General features: G+C 51.9%; 7 protein-coding genes across 8 annotated transcripts; 4 read left to right on the top strand and 3 right to left on the bottom strand.

Moving 5' to 3' along the window:
- Window positions 1-13: 13 nt before the first annotated feature.
- On the top strand, window positions 14-1087 carry PV09_02692 (uncharacterized protein; the record flags this gene model as incomplete). The annotated part of the gene is made up of 4 exons (XM_016355779.1): window positions 14-208; window positions 261-491; window positions 546-824; window positions 878-1087. 4 exons carry the CDS (start codon window positions 14-16, stop codon window positions 1085-1087), a joined length of 915 nt encoding a protein of 304 aa, XP_016216085.1.
- A 552-nt stretch (window positions 1088-1639) lies between these two features.
- PV09_02691 (uncharacterized protein) lies at window positions 1640-2758 on the top strand (the record flags this gene model as incomplete). The annotated part of the gene is made up of 1 exon (XM_016355778.1): window positions 1640-2758. One exon carries the CDS (start codon window positions 1640-1642, stop codon window positions 2756-2758), a length of 1119 nt encoding a protein of 372 aa, XP_016216084.1.
- PV09_02690 lies at window positions 2588-6287 on the bottom strand. 2 transcript variants are annotated; one of them, XM_016355776.1, is made up of 6 exons: window positions 6001-6287; window positions 5223-5733; window positions 4247-5172; window positions 4160-4198; window positions 3910-4099; window positions 2588-3861 (listed from the first exon to the last, which is right to left on the bottom strand). In XM_016355776.1, exons 1-6 carry the CDS (start codon window positions 6079-6081, stop codon window positions 2912-2914), a joined length of 2697 nt encoding a protein of 898 aa, XP_016216082.1. In that variant the 5' UTR covers window positions 6082-6287; the 3' UTR covers window positions 2588-2911. The 2 variants fall into 2 exon arrangements, with proteins under 2 accessions (XP_016216082.1, XP_016216083.1); XM_016355777.1 differs by lacking the exon at window positions 6001-6287 and having other exon boundaries at window positions 5223-5860.
- Window positions 6288-6400: 113 nt separating this feature from the next.
- On the top strand, window positions 6401-8658 carry PV09_02689 (uncharacterized protein). The gene is made up of 2 exons (XM_016355775.1): window positions 6401-7146; window positions 7199-8658. Exons 1-2 carry the CDS (start codon window positions 6729-6731, stop codon window positions 8524-8526), a joined length of 1746 nt encoding a protein of 581 aa, XP_016216081.1. The 5' UTR covers window positions 6401-6728; the 3' UTR covers window positions 8527-8658.
- Window positions 8659-8757: 99 nt separating this feature from the next.
- Window positions 8758-13435, bottom strand: PV09_02688 (uncharacterized protein). The gene is made up of 2 exons (XM_016355774.1): window positions 10167-13435; window positions 8758-10109 (listed from the first exon to the last, which is right to left on the bottom strand). The coding sequence occupies exons 1-2, from the start codon at window positions 12829-12831 to the stop codon at window positions 8950-8952; spliced, it is 3825 nt and encodes a 1274-aa protein (XP_016216080.1). The 5' UTR covers window positions 12832-13435; the 3' UTR covers window positions 8758-8949.
- A 723-nt stretch (window positions 13436-14158) lies between these two features.
- PV09_02687 (L-aminoadipate-semialdehyde dehydrogenase) lies at window positions 14159-18083 on the bottom strand. The gene is made up of 3 exons (XM_016355773.1): window positions 17920-18083; window positions 15089-17868; window positions 14159-15040 (listed from the first exon to the last, which is right to left on the bottom strand). The coding sequence occupies exons 1-3, from the start codon at window positions 17947-17949 to the stop codon at window positions 14302-14304; spliced, it is 3549 nt and encodes a 1182-aa protein (XP_016216079.1). The 5' UTR covers window positions 17950-18083; the 3' UTR covers window positions 14159-14301.
- Window positions 18084-18801: 718 nt separating this feature from the next.
- PV09_02686 (uncharacterized protein) lies at window positions 18802-20132 on the top strand. Its single transcript, XM_016355772.1, has 2 exons — window positions 18802-19881; window positions 19935-20132. The coding sequence occupies exons 1-2, from the start codon at window positions 18885-18887 to the stop codon at window positions 19979-19981; spliced, it is 1044 nt and encodes a 347-aa protein (XP_016216078.1). The 5' UTR covers window positions 18802-18884; the 3' UTR covers window positions 19982-20132.
- The last annotated feature ends 8 nt before the right edge of the window (window positions 20133-20140 follow it).

Here is a 20140-nt window from a genome sequence, read left to right as displayed (position 1 = left end):
ACTACAATTTAAGATGACAGCAAACGGTACGAAGAGCGATGTCGCACGCAAGTTTGACCCCAACTTCACGAGCAATGTTATCAAAGCAACCGGCCCAAAATGTTCGCCTCGTTTACGTCAAGTAATGGGCAGCTTAATACAACATCTGCACGATTTTGCCCGTGAAAATGAGATCACGGTAGACGAATGGATGGCAGCTGTGAACTTTGTATATCATTTCTTCGTGTCTTCCCGACAAGGTCGTTTACTGAGTACTTTAGATCAATGAAGCTGGGCAAATGTCGACAAACGTGCGCAACGAGGGGCAGCTTTTGTGTGACATTCTTGGTCTAGAATCTCTCGTGGACGAGATCACGTACAAGCTAGCCTCAGATGCCAAAGACCAGCCCACTGCGACCGCAATTCTTGGACCTTTTTGGAGAAAAGACGCGCCAATACGAAGAATGGGCGATTCGATCGTCATCAAGGAGATGTCAAATGGCGACAGGACGGTTTGTCATTGTTTCCTAAAATCAAAGAAGCAGCAGAGGCTAAGAGAATCGCAGTGGATGCACGGAACTGTAACGGACTTCAAAACCGGTGAGCCAATTGAAGGCGCCGAGCTTGATGTCTGGCACACTGCTCCAAATGGGCTATATGAGCAGCAGGATCCTGACCAACCGGATTTCAATCTTCGAGGACGTTTCACCACAGGTCCAGACGGCAAATATAACTTCTATTGCCTTAGGCCGGTGCCCTATCCCGTCCCCTACGACGGTCCGGCTGGTCGACTGCTGAAGCTGCTGGATAGACATCCGATGAGGCCTGCGCATATTCATTTCATAGTCAGTCCCACAATAACAAAGCTTCACATATTTGGCAGCTGATACCGATTTAGCTAAATGCGCCCGGATACAGGCCAATCGTCACACAAATCTTTGATCGAAAGGATCCCTACTGCACGAACGACAGTGTCTTCGCGGTGAAAGATGATCTGATCGTCGACTTTTTACCGCTAAAAGGAGATCCAAATGCGGATTTCGAATTGCCCTACGATTTCCGCATGGCAAAGTACGAAGATGAAGATACTCACTCTGCGAAAATTTGAGAAGAGGCGCTAATTAGCTGTATTTACGTCTGCTTTCTGAGCACACTTTGAACCACGTGAATATTAGCTGTTAAAGAAGTTTTGATTTGGGCACTATTTGCGATTAATATTCAGGTTCAAGCTAGTCATGCTAAATTTGACTTTTGTCTAAGTTTTAGGCAATCTCAGGTCTGTCGACGACATGGCATACGAACCGTCTTCGGCATTATGCAAGTAGCGCCCCACAACCTCGGTATTTACGCCTCATTGAAGCTTCACGTTCGACTCGCCAACGGCAGCAACTCGCCTTGAGGCTTTGCCAGGCAAGACAGTAGATCTCCTCTAATCAATTTACAGCGATCAATTTTATTGGATTTGATTTTTCTCACTAGCTAAGCTTGTTTGTTCGTATTAGCACATGTTTCGAGCGCTCTCAAATGATCTTGTGGAATTACAAATCCCAATAGATGCCGTCGCAGAGACATATTACACATATCTCTAGTCAGAGGTCAAAAGAAAACCCCCATCATTTTCAAGCAAGTACTTTAGAAGCCCTTCTCAAAAATCGAAGACATGGCCAGAAACTCAAGACTTTTCGAGCCCCTCAAGGTGGGCAATATGAAGCTTCAACACAGAATAATAATGGCGCCATTGACGCGCCTCCGCTCCGATGAAAACCACGTTCCCATAGTTCCGCTTATGAAAGAATATTACGGACAACGTGCATCGGTCCCTGGTACGCTTCTCATTACTGAGGCAACATTCATATCTCCAGAAGCAGGAGGCATGGACTCCGTGCCAGGTCTGTGGACGCGGGAGCAGTTGGATGCTTGGAGAGAGATTACAACGGCAGTGCATGAAAGAGGAAGTTATATTTACTGCCAGCTCTGGGCACTGGGGCGAGCCGCTTCGGCGAAGATACTGCGCAAACAAGGCCTGGATTTGATTAGCAGCAGTAACATCCCCATCGACGAGAAGAGGGCAACGCCAAGGGAGATGAGTGAGAAAGAGATTCAGAATTTCATCGAGGCATATGCAAACGCGGCCAGGAATGCCGTGGAGATTGGAGGCTTCGATGGCGTCGAAATCCACGGAGCCAACGGATACCTCGTTGACCAATTCACGCAGGACACATGCAACAAACGAAAGGACCGGTGGGGTGGGAGCATCGAAAATCGTGCTCGTTTTGGTCTTGAAGTTGCGAGGGCGGTTGTGGCAGCTGTAGGACCGACAAGAACGGCTATCCGTCTGAGCCCGTTCAGCACGTTTCAAGGCATGCGGATGAAAGATCCGATCCCTCAGTTTTCTTACCTCATTCAAGGCCTCAAGGATCTTAAACTGTCATACCTTCATCTTATCGAAGGTAGAATACAGGGCCCTTTGGATGCTGAGCCGTCGGGCGATCTTCGTTTTGCTGTAGAGCTGTGGGACTCAACATCTCCCGTGTTCATTGCGGGAGGTTACAACTCCGATCTTGCGGTTCAAAAGGTGGACAAAGAATATCCCAACACAGATATTGGAATCGCATTTGGGAGGTACTTCATTTCGACACCTGATCTGCCGTTCAGGATCCAAATAGGCATTCCTTTCAACGAGTACAACAGAAAAACCTTCTACAAGGTGCGCAGTCCTGAGGGCTATATCGATTATCCCTTCAGCAAAGAGTGGACCAACTTCTCTGCCTTGCTGTGATTGCAGACCTTGTCTCACGAAAACATACAACACTAGCCATTCAGGTAACAAGCAGATATACCACATCGTATCAAGTTTTAATCCTTCAATCCTGTCATAATGATCGTACAAGTCGTTACTTTCCGAAAAGATAAAAGCTTCCATGATTAAGTATCACCGGCCATCCTGCTGAGTTGTGAAGGTTGCTGCGTCATTGGACGACATGGCCTGCGCGGCAGCAGGCTTTGGACTACCCATAGCAGGCGTCGCGTTACCCCAGGCCCATAACGCATCGAAATCAATGTGTTCTTCGGGCCCGGTACTTTCGCCATCGACGCTAAGCCTGTCACCCAAATTCGAAAGATCGAACATATTGGAGAAGCTTAACTGTCTCTCAAGCGTCCCCAACGCTGGAGTCTGCAAGCCTGAAGGGTATGGCGACAAAGGATTTGGGGGCGCAGGAGATGCTAGAGAAGGTTCCAACGGTCTTGTGGTATGCGCCAGTGTCGCGAACGGGGAGCTCGGTGGGAAAGACACGCCGGGAATACTGTTCCTTGATTGTGCGTTGCTTCTTGAATGAAGTGGATTACTGGAACTGTTGCCACTGCCTCCGCCTAGTGCACTGATAGGAGCAAGCGGGCCATAGCTAGAAGCGCTTGTGACCGAAGGTAAAGTCAAACCTCCTTGTGGGCTCGATTGTGTTGCGGCGGACATCGATTGAGATGATCCCTGCGTGCCATATGGGTTGATGTTGGCTTTTATGTTGAAAGGTGCAAGCTGATTCGCCGATTGCTGCTGTCGGGCCCTCTGGTCTTTCTGCTGCACAATGACATCGCGAAATGTGCTAAGAATGTACAGCAGCCGGCTTGCTTGCGGATCGCTTTCTGCCGAGTATGCCATGATTGTGATGGCGTTCCGTATGCATTGATCTGCGGCGACGTTAAGGTACAGCAGCGCAAACTCGTTCGACATGAGTATCAAGGCAGCGGCGAAAAGGAAGTAAATTACAAATGGATTCCGGCGTGGAAGATAGCCTGCCTCGAAAGCGTTCTGGACGAGGACAATCGTGTGAGTTGATGCGATGACACAGGCTTCGCTAAATTTCTCCATTTTAGCATATTGTCCTGATAAAGAAGTTAGCACGAATTGAGAACTTGCATGCAATAACGCACGTTTTGAACGAATACCGTTTAGAACTGGATATTGTCCTTGCTGGAGAATATCGTTCAAGATGAACAAGAAGAATGGACGAGTTAGAAGTACAATTGAGTGGCAATAGAGCAAATTTACGTGGAGAATTGCGATGCCTTGGCTTGGATTTGCGGACGCTGCCTGACGCCAGTGCAGTCCTGGATGTAACTCCTATAACAAGTAAGTCAACCTCATATCCTAAGACTTTGGGGTGCCAGGAGTTTCACATACCTTGGGCCACTCTTTGCAAACATCCGCTATTTCTTGGGCCTAAACACGTGATTAGAAGCGTTAAAATAAAACGGAACGAAGACTCACAAGCTTTGTACTGACTCTTCTTTGTTGATATATTTTCTTCAGAATTGATCCGATCACACTGCAGCTGCGTACAGCAGCCTCTAGACCGTACGTGCCGGACTGTATGAAACTCCCCTGGCCATGGAAAGCTTGCTGAAATCCAAAGTCATCAGTTGGCGCTGGAGGATTGGGGGATTTGAGTATTTCTGAACTGCATTCATCTTCAGAAATGCCGGGCGGCCGCCCCAAGGAGCAAGACAGAAAGCGGTCCATGATGAATAGAGTTCGCCACACATTCCGTCGCACGACCTGATCCTCTGGGCTGAAAATAACAAGGGTTTCTTCACGGTGCAATCCAAGAGCATACGCGGAGCGAATGGCCATTCCCAGCAGGGCAAAGGCCGTGTTCCTCTTGGATTTTGCGAGCATAAAGACCGTCATGAGAACCAAAGCCTGAACCGACCAGAAATCGGCGTCTTCTAACCCGATCATTGGGTCGTTGAGGCTTTTTGCATTCAGATAAAATACTTCTGCACGATCGGTGTGCTCTTGCCGCAACTTCTCGATCACGGCGGCTTCGGGCGTGCCGTGAGCAGGAGTCGCCATTGTAAGACCGATAGCAAAGACAAGATTAAGCAGACATAGCCAGTTTGGGTCAGCAGAAAGAGGATCCGTGTAGGTCGTGTCCAAGGTTCGATAAAAATGCTTACGGTCAAAGACGTGTACCAAGCCATGCGTGTTTATGAAGAATGCATCCACTAGGTACAGGGCAGTGGTTTTGTGGGGTATCAGAAGAGAGTTTCGAGCATTTGACGGGAGAGAGAACTGCGATTCCATGATCTTGTGTCGTCGCGGATCTGTTGTAAATGGCGACGGTCCACAAACAGTTTCGACCATCATCCGTATCAGCTGAAGGAAAGATAGCGTCGCGGAGTCGCCCACATAGACTTTGATTCATTAGTGCCCTTGAGTCGAGCAAGATATTTATTTTACTCACGAAGTCGTCCAGTAGGATCCTGCAGCATTCTAGTCTGCGAGTAGACCACAGCTTCCTCATCTGCTCCAGCTTGCTGGACTTGAGCTGCATCGGCATTTGGTGCGGGCTGAGAGATTGGCCTGGGGGCTGAGAATTGCTGTAGAGATCTTGCCGCACTTTCAATTGAAGGATCGGAAGTGCTGATCGAGCTCGCAGAAGGCTGATGCGGTTGATTGTTCGTATTTTGGGGAGCCTGAGATCGAGGCTCATTGCCGGTGGATGCTTGAGGGGGTACACCGGCAGCGGTTCGTGCGATATCACTTGACCGCACACTTGGAATCGGAGAGTTGCGGCCATGCTTAGACGCACTGAGCGTAGCGGAATCTGTAGGCGTTCGCGTTTCGGTAGAGCCATCGGTCATTCTCCTCTTTGAAGGAGGCGACCCCGCAGAAGCTGTACCGTCTCCCCGATCATCATAGACGCACTCAAAGTTACGCTTCTCACATGTGTTGCAGGGATTTAGACCATTACACTGCAAATCTCAGATCAGAATCACGTGTCAGGAGACTTCACGTGCTGCGAACGCCGACGAAAAAACTCAGAATATGACAGGTAGGAAATGTACATGCGAAGGATCGCCCAGCAAAGCGAGCAAGTACACAGTCGATGGGGATCAAACAAAAAACAAGCATGGTTTCGCGCGCCATTGGTGAGCTTGACCAGCGGATTCGATCCTGGCAGGGTCGAGCTCCTCCAAAAGCAGATTCAGACGACATCAAAAATCGGAAGGCCGACGTACTTTCTGCTTGCGTCTTTTGCATGAATTGCACGCCTGCTGGGTCCTCTGGCGTTGGTCGGGCGGGACCTTTGGTCTCGTCATCGAGAAGAGCGCGCCCGGTGTAACGTGCCAAAGCTGTCGGAAGAGGTCTCGAGAGTGATCGGAAGCCGCAGCAAGTCGGATATGTACCTAGAACGCTGGTCGGCCTAGTCAGTCTGAATTGCCGCGGACCATCTCGCTTCAATGCCTTGCTTGGGAGCTGCTGCTGCTGGGTCGACAGAGACCGACACCGACCGTGGATCTATGCGAGGCATTGCTCGGCCGTTGCTTGCGGAGGCCTGCCAAATCTGCGAAGAGTCGCCAGGAGGACCGTGCACCCATGCTGAACAACCATGGATGATCGGGTAGAGCACTCGTCAACGTGCTGTCAGCGATCGAAAACCCCCCCGACCGTGATCGAACCGCCCTAGCCTTCTCTCAAGTGCAATTCTTCGGCCACTACCGACCATGACCCATCCCGTCGCCTTAGTTTGCTCCCATGCATTCGCCTCGGAAGTGTTTCTCCACCTCGGAGAGCGCGCTTTCGCTCCCAAGCTCGTTGTCATGAGCGTCGATGACGCCCTCGTCTAGCCGGGTCGTCCGTAATGCTACAATTAGCAGGGCACATGCAGTGCGAGTGTCCGCCTGCTAGCCCGTGTTCTTTTGCTCCCCCTATAAGGCTGGCCTGACCAGTTTATCTCGCACTCAGCATGTCACCTTCGGCTATCGCAGCCGACGAGGCGTGTGTAGGCAACGCCATGAACGGCACCACAAGCGACACGTATTCTGTCTTGGAAGAGACTCGTAAGGCACTAGACACGCTTCTTCGCGCTGCCAAATGTCAGATTCCTCCCGAAGTAAAGCAGACCATTCGCCATGTCGAATTCACCAACGCCCACACCGGCATTCCTGACTTTCCTGTACCGCTGAAGGAGAATGAGGCCATAGGAGCGCTGAAAGCTGTAGAGGCTGGCATTGCTTCAGCCATCGCTGACCTGGTCCTTGGAAAGCAAAAGAGAAAGGCCACCGTCAATCTCGAGAGATCATCGTGCTTCCTATTCTCGACCTACATGGCCACGGTGGGCGGTTACGACAAAAGCAATCCAAAATCGAAAGCTCTGTTGAAAGGTTCGACACGAGATGGTCATAGGTACGGAGTAATCGTCGCTGACAGCACCAGATACTGATCTGTTGGCGGCTCAATCGAACCTGTATCGACGTCTGTCTGCAAATCTCTACGAAACGAAGAACGCCGGCGAATACTTCCATCTGCACGGCTCGCTCGAAGCAACGACGGCTCTGAATATGGTTGGTCTGCCAGGCCACCGGCCCGACTTGACCAACTACCATGCCGCGATAAACACCATTGAAAGTCACGTTCGGAATTTCACGGCTGGGCAGCTGGAAAAGATGAACGCAGAGAGACGGCAGGCTGGTGTCACATGCTTGAAACCAGAGCAATTCAGAGCTACAGAGCATGGCCGAATACTAAGCCAAGAGCCTCCGTGGCGCTTGAGCACACTAGAATCCGATTCTCCTGCCGTTCCTTTCACCCAGACGCTGTCGAAGACGCCGAAGCCGCAAATACTCAATGGCATCAAGGTGCTTGAGCTATGCCGCATCATAGCCGGACCAAGCATGGCGAAAGGCCTTGCAGAATACGGTGCCCAGGTCATCAAAGTCACATCTCCCAATCTGTCCGACGTGCCGTTCTTCCAGGTGGACGTCAATCTCGGAAAGCATACGACCGACCTCGATCTCCGCCGTCCGGCAGATCGCGAAAGGTTCGAGGCGTTGCTGCAGGACGCCGACGTCGTCTTCGACGGCTTTCGACTCGGAGCTTTGGAACGCCTAGGCTACGGACCGAGACAGGTTGTCGAGCTCACAAGACATAGAGGGAGAGGCATCGTGTACGTCGCCGAGAATTGCTTTGGCCATGTAGGGCCCTGGGCACCAAGGCCGGGCTGGCAACAGATCGCGGACTGCGCGACTGGCGTGGCCTGGGAGCAAGGTTGGTTCATGGGTCTCGACGAGCCCGTTGTGCCCCCGTTCCCAATGTCAGACTACGGCACCGGCTGCATCGGCACGATAGCCGCCTTGATCGGCCTGTACAAGCGGGCAAAGCACGGCGGCTCCTATCACGGCACGACCTCGCTCTGCCAGTACGACCTGTTTCTCCTGTCTCTGGGAACCTATCCAAAGGAGCTCCAGGCGAAGATCAAGGCCCAGCACGACCCTGACTTCTTCGCCCTTCGACATTACGACAGCGTGGACGAAGTGGGCAAGAGGGCTCTCAAGACGATGCGAAGAATACGTCCCGAGCTGTTCGAGGACGACAGGAACACAAAGGAAACGTTCTCCAAGGCCTTCAACGCCAAAGTGAAGTACGTCAAGCCCGTGGTCGAGGTTGAGGGGACGTATAATGGATTCGTTAGACAAACGAGGCCAAACGGCTTCGATAAGCCTAGCTGGGAAGACTGGGAAGTGGATGAAGCCATGATACAGTAAGAGCCATCTTAGAGATGAAACAACACGTTGATTCAAATATTACATTCGAGATCTTTTCCCTTTTCTTTTTTTTTCCCTTTCTTTCTTTTTTAATTTTGCAGATTCTCCCATTATTTACATCTTACATATCCGATTTGCATCTGAATCATTTTCTTGAACATGCCGTTCTGCAAAAGAGCGTACTAGAATCAAAGAAGACATTGAGTATGTGATCAAAAAAAAAAGTGCAAGTATTAAACCCTCATTATTTCATTTGGTCAGTATCTAATGATAATACAATATATGAAGGGGTATCCAAGACTCAAGTCCTTAAAAATTTTTTTTGGTCGTCCAAGTGTTTGTACAAAATGAAATGTTCGTGACAAACGAAATGATAGCCCGTGTCCCTTTTGAAATGCCGAATGAGGCCGTTGTCTGTTCACGCTAATAGCCTACTTCAGGTCTTCTCTTTTTACCATCTCTTACTCCAACGGGTACCATGCTGCCCATATGATGGCCAACTGTACCGGCGAACACATCTTGCACCTGACCAGCTGCGCTGGAGTTAAGGCTAAACATCCAGTTATCGATCTGATCCGTTGTGTTGAGCAAGTTGATGCTCTGTCTGTTTGGTGTTCGCACCGCACCGGAATTGGATTCGTGATAGGGCATCGAGGTAGGTACTTGCTGATACGGATGCATCATCTGGGGCGCGTTAATGTACTGATGGAAATTTGTGCTCGGACCCATCGTTGTGGTAGGGCTGATGCCATTCTGGAAGTTCATCGTAGCTGCTGGGGTATGTTGAGATACAGAAGTAGGCATACTGAAAGGTATGGTGTCGATGGGAAGAGCTGGAAGGTCTGCAGCACTTGCACCAGGAATGCTGACAGGGATTGACCAGCGAAGGCTCGACTCTTTCTGCTGTTGTCCCGATTCGGGTAGGTACGGATTTGGTGGCACAAGGAGATCGGAAAAGTCTTCCTCCACAGGAGGATCGGCGTGGGTTGGTGCCGACGTAAAGTTGGGCTGGGAAACTGGAGCAGGAGCATGGTGATAAGGTTGCGAATATGTCGTGGTGCCCGGAATTTGCGGAATTGCGACGAAGCTTTGACTAGACTGCGGCCAAGTGCTGGAGTTGTAATTAGGTTCGACGTTCTGAGTGAAAGAAAAGTCCCTGCTGGGTGGTGGGTTGTAGCTTATGTTGGGAGCCTGCTGCTGATTCGGTGTCTGATTCGGCGTTTGCAGCTGGGTAAAATTTGTCTGCGACGTCTGAGCGCCTGGGTAACCTCGAGGTGGAGCGGATGATTCGCGATCATGCTCCGCAGATCCGTAAGCGCTGTCTCCTTGCTCCGAGGCTGGCGGTGCAGCTCGGGCATCGGAGCCTGGAGTCGATGCGAACATGCGCCAGAAAGGAGGCATCACAGCTTGTAACGAGGTTCGGATGATTTCCGGGAGTGCATCACGTTCCTCGTCATCGAGTGGTCGCCGCAGTCTACGACTGATGTCCGCAGCAAGGCGCTGCGGGAGTTGACGGAAAGTATCTTCGATAAGAGGTAGGTCGCTAGGGCTTGGAGAGGTTGTCGGCAGATCGAAGTCGTAATCTGCGATGGGTAAGCTGGATGCGTTGCTTGATCACAAGGCTCTATGGTGAAACTTACATGGGCCTGGAACTTCACAGTCATCACCAAAAAGAATACGATACATCTCTGCCCATCGATCTTCGTCCGTCTCTCCAGGAGGTCGCTTACGACACCTCAGCTTCCTCTCTTGCTCTTGGCTGCAACCTTCGATATCCTGAGGCGGTGGAGTCGTCGCTTTCGTGCAAGGAACATCAGACTGCGCATGCCCATCTAGGAGACTCTTTTCCTCAAAATGTTGTAAACATCGTGGGCAGGTAAATAGCATATGCCTGCGGTAAACATGTTCTTTCACACGTCGGACTTCCTCCCAGCCTGGTCCACGGCAGGATCGCCATCTCTGGTGGTTATCGGGGTTGCGCTTGTAAAACGGGCATGCGAATCGTGATCGCAGAATCGACGAATGAATTGCCCCGTTGTTCAGTTTTCTTCGTTTTCCAGGATCGCCTTCTTCCCGGTCGTCCTGCTCATCGTTACCGCGGTCTCTTGCTTGTCGCTTGTTTCCGCCGTTGTTCCCGGCCCATTGGCCGCCTGAAGATTCTCCATTTGATGGGCCGCCTTGGGAGGGTAGCTGGCCGCCAGCATGGTTAGTGTATGCATTAGACTCGTGCGCATGGGAGGAGATTCCGTTCAGCTCCTGCACAACAAGCTTCACCACGTCACGTCGAATGTTCGCCAGCGCTATCTGTAGGACTCGGCCAATGCCCGGAGCATCGCTGAGTTGGTAAATATCATCATCTGTATAGTCTGTGATGCCAGAAGATCCTTCACCAAATTCACTATCCGTTGGAGAAAGTGATGCTTCAGATGTAGAGGTTGAATTCGAAACTCTGGCCTCCTGTCTGATCGTACGATCCACGTTCGCCTCGGAATGTGGTCGAAAGTTCTGGTTCGTCTGGTCGCCGCTCAGAACATCTGAAGATATCGAACGGCGGTGCTCGAGTGACTTGACTTGTGCCTTGTCTTCAGCATCTTCGCTTGTCTCGGCTAGATTAGTCGCAGTGTGTTGTGGAGTTTCCTCTTGTAACCGATTCGAAGCACTGAAGTCCAACGTGTGATATCCAAAGATTTCTGTAGGCATTCCGGGCGAAAACGCTCCTCTGAAGCGTCCCAGTTGTCGGGATGCAGCATCCATTGACTCGATCGTGCTTGCAATGGTTCCCTTCATGTCCATTGTGTTGGCAGATAACGAAGCCTTTTCGTCCTTCATATCAGACAGATCAGTTGCGTCCGACAGTACTCGCCGGTGCGCACTTTCGTCGGCATCCATGGCTGCGGTCACTCGAATCTCCGGGTTTTCTTCAACAGGGCTTAGAGACAACGGTGGAGGAAGGTGTATGCTCAGACGCTCGCTTGCAGGGAACGAGCTCCGGCTTATGCTTGCACTGTCACGAAAGCGTGATTCAGCTTCACCGGGCTGATCTTTGTTTGCCTGATCCATATCTGCTTGCCCACTGCTAGGCATATCGTCTGGTCCAGGCCCGTATTCGTCGGCTTTGAAAGGACGGGTCCGAAAGGGGATTGACGAATAGCTCATGACGGATGAGCGAGGGGACGCGAAAGAGCGGGTGTATCTCCAGCTGTCTCGTGAGTCTCGAGAAGTTCGCTTGTCGCGGACATTGTTGGCGACCATCTCACTGGGAGTGGTCAGATATGTGTGCTCCGTCCACGAGCTGGCTCTCGAGAAGACGGATGGGGTGAAGCTGGTCGCAGTCATGGACGAATCACGCTTTCGAGTATGTCGGGCACTTGCATCACGTTCCGGAACGGGTACGGGTGGCGGGTGTTGCATTTCTGAACTCGAGCACAATTTGGCTGCAGTTCGGGCGATATTGTCTCTATTCTGATCGAGCATGCTCAGGACGACGTTGGCATGATTCGACGGCTTCGCGGGGTCTTCGGATGAATCGACGATGGAGTTGCGCTCTGGCGTTCGTTGGGGGTCCTGATCGACGCCATCCATCCATTGCATGACAGCAGTCTCCTTGAATGCACTCCGAGTGAGGCGAGTAGGTTCTCTCTTGCTCGTGGCCTCGGACACGACATCAGACCTAGTCTTTGGTAGACTTCTTGCATCTCCATCAGCAAGCTCGCCCGAAGACTTGCGCTTCTGAACGGAAGGAGCGACGTCAGGCGATCCTGAAATTAGCTGCAAAGCGGCCATCGCCGATCCCGACGAGGTGGAACTATGGGCCATCTGAACCGTCTCCTGTCTTTGCGGCGTCGCAGGCAGTGGCTTCGACATGATGGCCTCCAAGTTTGCCCTGGGCAGTATCCTCTTCGGCATCGGTTGGGTCAGGTCGGGCAAGGCCTCGGTCATCTGTTGGGTCTCCATAAGAGGACTCTCATGACCATACACGTCAAACTCGTCTTCAGACCTGGGTCGATGATGAAGTCTGTCCAAGCTCGGTGCAAACTTCAGCGATCCCCTGCTACGCACCTCACGGCCGCCCGCCGCGCCAGCAGCGCTGGACAGGCTCCGCGACGGCGTGCTTGGAGGATTGGACATCTTGCTCACACTTGAGCGACGCATGAGCAGGCGACTTGGCTTCTTCAGGACCTGCTTCAGAGTGGGACGGGCTCCGGACGAGAGATCCTCATTTTCGCTTGCGCTGGAGTCTTCATAGGTGACGCGCATGGGTGAATCTAGAGATTCGCCTCCGCTGATGCGCGCTCGCGGGGCCATTGTGCAAAAGGCGGCCCCAGAGAGGGTGCTGGACTATTTAAAATTGGCCTAGATGGATGCGCACCGCGCAGAAGACGCGCAGAGGGATGGCGGGCACGCTGTGATTTGCTTGCGTGCGAGAACGTCAAGCTGGAAGGAGGGTGTCACCACACAGCGCACGGCCCGAACCGTACCATTCCAAGATTGGCGGAGTGTAGCAGAGAGCAGGCAGATGGACGGGCTGCAGCTGATCGAAAAGACCAAGGGTGTCGCCGGTCGCGAATGGCTGCGTCGAGCAATGTGGTGAAGGTCTTGGGACTGAAGTCCACGGAGGGCGCAGAATGAATCGCTGAACGACGGTGGCTTGTGCGGAGTCCGCAAAACGCAAAGCGAGCGTTCAGATGGTCGGCATGGCACATCTGCCAGGGATCGGCGAGATTACAGCGGCGCTCTGGGGACGGGCAGAGCTGCGCAGCGGCGAGGACGGTCAAGGGCGAACGGGGGCGAGGAGGGCGGGCGAGGAGGGAAGACGGGGATGGGCACGGCGAGCAGCAGAGTTCTTGAACGTCGACGCTGGCCGTCGCCGCCGACAGAAGCATGTGGGGACGACGGGACTTGACGAACGGGGCACGGGGGGCGACGAAGGTGCGGTGCAGAGAGAAGGCTCAGGACGAGACGAGGAACGCGACGGGCGCCCATGCACGCCGCCGCACCGGTCGCCCGGGCGCCGCTGCTGCTGGCCCATTCTGCGCAATCCGCGCGGGCGCAGGCACGCCCGCAGCCCGAACCGGCCTAGCCGACGACGGGGGCGTGCGCGTGCCCACGGCGCGCTGCACACGCCCCGAGCGACGCCCGCGCCTGGTCGTCGCCGAGCCCACGTCGCCAGGGCGGCCGATGTTTCACGACGAGCAAGCTGTACAGCGGATGTGCGTCCTCCAGGATGCACGGCAGGCCCGGCAGCCCACAATTCGTCGCTGCCATCGCTGCCCGCGAGCCTGCATGTTTCAGAAATGCAAGGCCCTGCAGCGTGCTGCCGACCTACTTGTATGATTCGAAATGGCCGCTTGTCTGGACGCGACTCGGCCGTCAATGTCGGCCTGCTACACAGAACACCACTTTGCTCAGCCGCCGTGCTCCCGACGACACTGACGCTCCCGTCTTGCTCGAACGGGCAGGCAGCGGCGCACCGCACTCGTTCTGCACGTCCGTCTTCACGCCGTGCGACGGACCTCACCCGCCAAAGCAAAAGAGCGTGGAACGCACAGCCCTGGATACGTCGGTTCGAGGGCGCAATCCGTCGTCGTGCATGAGGATCGGCGCTGCTTCTGCACGCAACGCTCGCTACAACCGAGCCTTTTTCCCCACGGAAAGAAAGAGAAAAGAAAAGGAGAAGACGACGCATATACAGCGCCCGTCGAACCGTTGAAGCTATCCGATAACCATCCCATTTTCACTTGGAGTCGGGCCCCCGTTGCGTCTCTATGCCTTCCTTCAAGCTGCTCGCCCGGTTCCCCCACGGCCACCCACTCCGCCCACAGCCTGCCTCATCTCGTCGCTCAAGCTGACTTCGGGCAGCGGACGGCCTCTGCCACTGGGCCAAGGCACGAATCCAATCTCTGCCAGAAACGACAAATACTTGCCCACGGCCTCCCGTGAGATGCCATAGCCCGCCGATTCGTCGACCCCAGTCCAGTTCTCAGCATCATCCTTCAAGATTCGAACCGCATTCGTATCGTCTAGCTCAGGGGCACGAGTGTTGGCCGGCAAGTCATTGACGCAGAAATGATACAGGGGCATCAACGCGTGCTGCTCTTGATCCTTCTCCTGGCCAGCAGACACGAAGACCTCCAGCTTCTCTTTCCACTCGTCGTAGCTCACCTCGGGCACCTTGTAGCCATAGTACTCTAGCGGTGACAAGAACTCATTCATGCGCAGCCTTGGGTGCCCGGTAACATGCACGACATGCACCCCTCCTGGTAGTGGATTCAGCGCGGCGGCAACGACGCATCGCGCTACGTGGTCAACCGGCGTGGCGTTGACCGTGTTGACAATCTTGGGTCTAGCAGACAACTGTATGCTGCCCTTGAGCATTCGTATCAGGAAATCGTCCGTGTTTGTCACACCCTGCTCAGAACCAAGAACGTATCCCGGTCGTATCACGCTTCCACGAAGGCCACGGGCTCCAGCAGCGCGCACCAGCTGTTCTGAAACCCACTTGGTTTGACCGTATCTGACGACGTTAACTTTTGCAGTAGCCTGATTCAAGAGATTAGCTTACCCCGTCGTTAAGCCCGTTTTTGACCCCATCATGTCATCCGCCTCCATGACAGCACCTTGACCAGTATTAATCTGCTGGTTCGAGAGCTCTACATAGTGGTCATTGTCCAAAACGCTTGTCGAGCTGACAAAAGCAAAGAGCTTAGGCTTGCCTTCGTTGCAAAGTTTCATAGCCTCCAAAGTGGATAGCACATTTGCTGCCATCATGTCTTGATACCTCTTGACCCAATGGACCTGAGCGCCATTGTGGATGACAACGTCGACTTCGTCGGCGAGAGTCGACCACTTTTCATTGCTAATGCCCAAATGTGGCTTAGTCAAGTCACCGACAACGCAACTCAGCCGCGTCTCCCAGCTATCTTGCCAGAGGCCATAAGCTTTGAGAGATCGTTTCAGTCGGTCCAATCCTGACTTTTCATCCTTGGCACGAACATGAGCTACAAGTCTAATTGATCGATCGTGGCTCATCCGTTCAAGCACGTCCTTGATGATATACGCACCAAGAAAACCCGTTGCCCCCGTGAGAAATACTATTGGCTTGGATTTGGCACGAATGGCCGCAGGCTCGGCAGTCTTGAATTGCTCAGGCAGCTGCGTCAAAAGCTTGTCAAGTGATTTCGAATAGAATGATTCAGATTCCTCGGCAGAGTCGGCCTTGGCTCCCTTCGGAGGCTGCAGAATCCGGTCAACTTCGCCACTAAAACTTCGAAGTGTATTGTATTCATAAAGTGCGTTGATTGAGACATTCGCGTTTAGCTGCTTCCGCACTTGAAGAAGCATTTGCTGCGCGAGCAAACTGTGGCCTCCAAGGTCGAAGAAATTGCTGTCAGGGGCAACAGTCTTCTCATTTAAACCAGGTATCAACTTTGCCCAAACCGTTGCAACGGATCTTTCTGTCTCACTTAGGCTTTCCCAGCGCTTGATGTCCTCTTCAGTAGCCTCCTCCGTCTGTTCCGCAATATCGGGGAATGGTAGGTTTGGCTTGTCGACCTTGCCATTCGGGTTGAGAGGCAGCTTGTTAAGCACGATGTAGGTTGTTGGCACAGCTTGGATCTGCAAGCGTCCCTTGAGATGGTCTCGAATTTCTGCTTGCAATGGTCTGAACCTCTTCAGATATACTGTGGTCGGCCCCATTTCGATTCCTTCGTCGACCGTGTCTTCAAGGTTATGCGACTTGAGCCAATCTGGCCACTGACTTAGCTCAACTACAATGTAGCTGACCAAAGTTGCCTCCTCATTTCTATTCCTCTGCACGACGGTCTTGCAATCTCTTATAAGTGGATGCTGCGACAGGTTAGAATCAATCTCGTTGAGCTCAATTCTAAAGCCTCGAATCTTGACTTGATCGTCCGCCCGTCCGGTACATTCAACATCTCCATTCTCGAGGTACCGTCCAAGATCTCCAGTTCGGTATAATCGATCTCGCGGGCCCTTGTAATACTTTCGCCATGGCTCCCCCTTGTCTGCAACTTTGTCCGCCTCAACCCATTTTTTGTTGTCCACGAACCAGTTTTGCACGAACTTGCTTTCGTTCAGCTTTTTCGTAAGTTCGTCATTGCCCTTGTACCCCTCCGCCAGACCAGCTGCTCGTACATAAATCTCGCCAACTTCCCCAATGCCGCAGATTTTATTTCTGTCTTGCCGATCAACCACGAGAAGCTGAACGTTCTTCATGCCTCTGCCTGCTGGTATGGTGTCCTTCAATTTGTCTAGATAGTTTGGATCCTCTCTTTTCGAAGGTAGCTCCAAATACGAAACCGCTCGCTGCGTTTCGGTAGTTCCGAACATATTGACGATTTTTACGTTCTCGGCAAGATCACGCAACCGTCTGCAGTCCCGTGTTGTGAGTACGTCTCCCACCAGGAAAGCCCGGTCTAGCGAATCGAACTTTGCTGTAGCGCCACCAACGAGCACCTGTGCCATTGCTGGCGTCAGGTGAGTAACAGTCGGTTTGTACTTGTTCATCCACTCCGCCAGTTTCTCGTGTTGAATGTCTTCCTTAGCTGGAACGAGAAGTTGGGCTCCCAAGAATAGTGGGGTGAAAATGTCTCTTTGGATTGGGTCGTGGGCAATTCCTGACAGCATAGTGTATCTGCTTGCTGAGCTGAGATTGAATCTTTCCGCCATCCAGCCAAAATAGTATGCAAGACTGTAATGACGTCCGAGAACTCCTTTTGGCTTTCCCTCGCTTCCTGACGTAAACGACAGGGTGGGGTTGGAGTCTGGTCCGACTATAACATCTGGAGGCTGTGCCTTCTTTTCTCGTGCTGCCGAAAATATATCCTGGCCGTCAACAATCCCTCCAGTCAATTCTCCGTTGTCGTCTATGCGCATCGAAGGTATTTCGCCCTTAAGCTTTAGCTCTTTATCGATGTATTCTCGCACAACTGGGGCAAGCGGCCCAGCTTCGTCTGTAGCTCTCGCTATCTGCACGAGTGCGCATGGCTGAGACACTTCGAGGTACACCTGTTGCCGAGCAGGTGGATAGGCCGGGTCAAGTACACTGAAGGTAGCGCCCGAAGCAAGTGTTCCCATGATAGCCACGACGAGATCAACCGATCTATGAGCCCATATCATGACCACATCGCCATTGGTGACTCCTGCATCGTGCAGGTAATGCGCAAGGACGTTCGAGGCTTCGAATATCTGCTTGTACGTAAACCTTCTCTCCGGCGTGGTTGAGGTCGCAGTCTCTATGACGCAAGTGCGATCGGGATGATCAGTAGCATTCTTAGCAAAGATTTCTGATATCGAGCCAACATATCCCGACCAGTCAAGGTCCTCCGAGAAGTTAGCCTTGTTACGACTTCATCAAGGGCTGGAGTGTCTCACAATCGTTGGGTCGGGTATCTGTACGGCCATTATCGGCGAACTTGGTCAATTGGCCTTTACTGGATGAAAACAAGCTTCATTCAGTAACCAGAATCTAAGGATGGACTGCTTGAGCTCAGAAAGATCATAAACTGAGCGGTGAGTGCAAGTCAAGTCAGAGATGAATCATTCGTTTAGGTGGAAATTTTTGCCGATCATCGGAGAGCTCGCGTGGAAAATGACGCGGGGATAAAGCGAATCGTGTGGGGGACGAGCGCATGCAAATCAGTCGGAATATTGCCTGTCATTTATTGCCGGGTTTGAACTTACATGATATATGGAGTATATATGAACAAAAGGGTTAAAGTGAGGCTTTTGGAATTCAAAAACTCCCCATAAGTGTTGGTGCTCTAATCACTCTTTTCGAGACTCTTCGAATAAATTAAACGTATTGTAACAAATTCGCTGTGCGCTGACACCTTGGAGGAGCTGTGACATAGTGTGACATTACGAAGCCCTTTGAGTACACGATCCGAGAAATTGTACTAGAAATCAAAAATTTCAATTTCTGTAATACTACTCTTTACTCACCAGTGAAATTTCCTCCAAGCTCTGAATGACTAGGATATGGATCTGGAGATTGCTAGAGCCTTTCTATTGGAGATCAATATAGCCGCTAACAGAGTGCGGCCTAAAGCCACCAAAATAAATGCATTCGAGTCTTATATCGGTTACTTCTCAGCTGCTTTTGTGTCAAATCTCAACAAACAATGGCTCCAACATTTGATCCCCTCAGCCTCGCTTCATCCAGGACCAGCCAATCAGAGACTGTTTAGTTCCCCACTTTATATCACCTCGGTATGCGGCCCTTATTCCTGAACGGTCTATATCCCCTTGCGTTAAGAAGTGGTCCAATGTAATAGCGAATATGTACCGGCGTAACGTCGAAAGAATTCCTCGTTCACAATTCCTTTTCCCATCTCATCATGGCTTCCTACAGCGCTGTCCACCTGCGTGAGCGTCCGACCGACGCAATCATTCCGGGTCGCACATTCGAACTCAAGAAACACAAAGCACCCCAGCCGTCTGACCTGAAGGATGGCGAGGTCATTTTCCAATCTTTGTATTTAAGCTTAGATCCAGCGATGAGAGGATGGCTCAACGATGCCAGATCCTATATCCCTCCGGTTCAGATTGGAGAAATCATGCGAGGCAGCGCCGTAGGGATTATAAAGGCTTCCAAGTCAAGTAAATTCCCAGTAGGCTCTTACGCAGTCGGTAACGTTGGCTGGACTGAGCTTGCCATCGTCAAAGAAAAACACCTCGAAAAGATGGACTTGCCGCCGAATGGCCGCGTCACTGATGCTCTCAGCGTCCTCGGAGGCACCGGTTTAACAGCTTACTTTGGCATCCTCGATGTTGGCAAAGTCAAAGCCGGAGACTTCGTAGTGGTCAGCGGTGCTGCTGGAGCTACTGGCAGCGTTGTTGGCCAGATCGCGAAGTTGAAAGGTGCAAAAGTGCTTGGTATTGCCGGCTCGAACGACAAATGTGCGTGGCTCAAGAACGAGCTTGGCTTTGATGAGGCCCTTAACTACAAGGACCCCAATTTTGCAGACAACTTCAGAAAAGCTACCAAGGGATTCATTGACGTCTACTTCGACAATGTTGGCGGCGAGATCCTCGATTTGGCGTTGAGCCGTGCCAAACCACATGCTCGATTCGTCATGTGCGGAGGTATCTCACAGTACAACACGAAGACAGGAGAAGCGCAAGGACCGAAGAACTATCTCATGATTGTAGCAATGAGAATTCGAATGGAGGGATTCATTGTGTTCGACTATATAAAGCAGTTCCCGCAGGCTCGAAAGGAACTCGCGCAATGGCTTGCGGAAGGGAAGATCAAGAGAAAGGAAACAATAATCAAAGGCGGCCTTGCGAACGCCGAGCAGGCGCTTGTTGATCTTTACAAAGGCGTAAACACTGGTAAGCATTATTTTCTCCTCTTAGGAATCACCATCTCTAATCTGATGTTGTAGGCAAATTGTTGGTGGAAGTTACGCCAGAAGGAAAAGCAAAGCTGTAGACATAACGAATAATTAATACTGTTTTGATTCAATGCGATTCTCAGACTGGAATGATCTTACAGCCCTTGTCATTTCAAAGAGAGAGATCCGATTACAAGTGCTTGGACGTGAGCCGTATGCAATGCACTTCTAGCTTTAGTAAGATTTAGTATGACTAC

The sequence above is a fragment of the Verruconis gallopava genome, assembly GCF_000836295.1.
Source record: "Verruconis gallopava strain CBS 43764 unplaced genomic scaffold supercont1.7, whole genome shotgun sequence".
Classification (NCBI taxonomy): Eukaryota; Fungi; Ascomycota; class Dothideomycetes; order Venturiales; family Sympoventuriaceae; genus Verruconis; species Verruconis gallopava.
The sequence above is the reverse complement of the archived record's forward strand: the minus strand, read 5'-3'. Positions and strand labels throughout refer to the sequence as shown.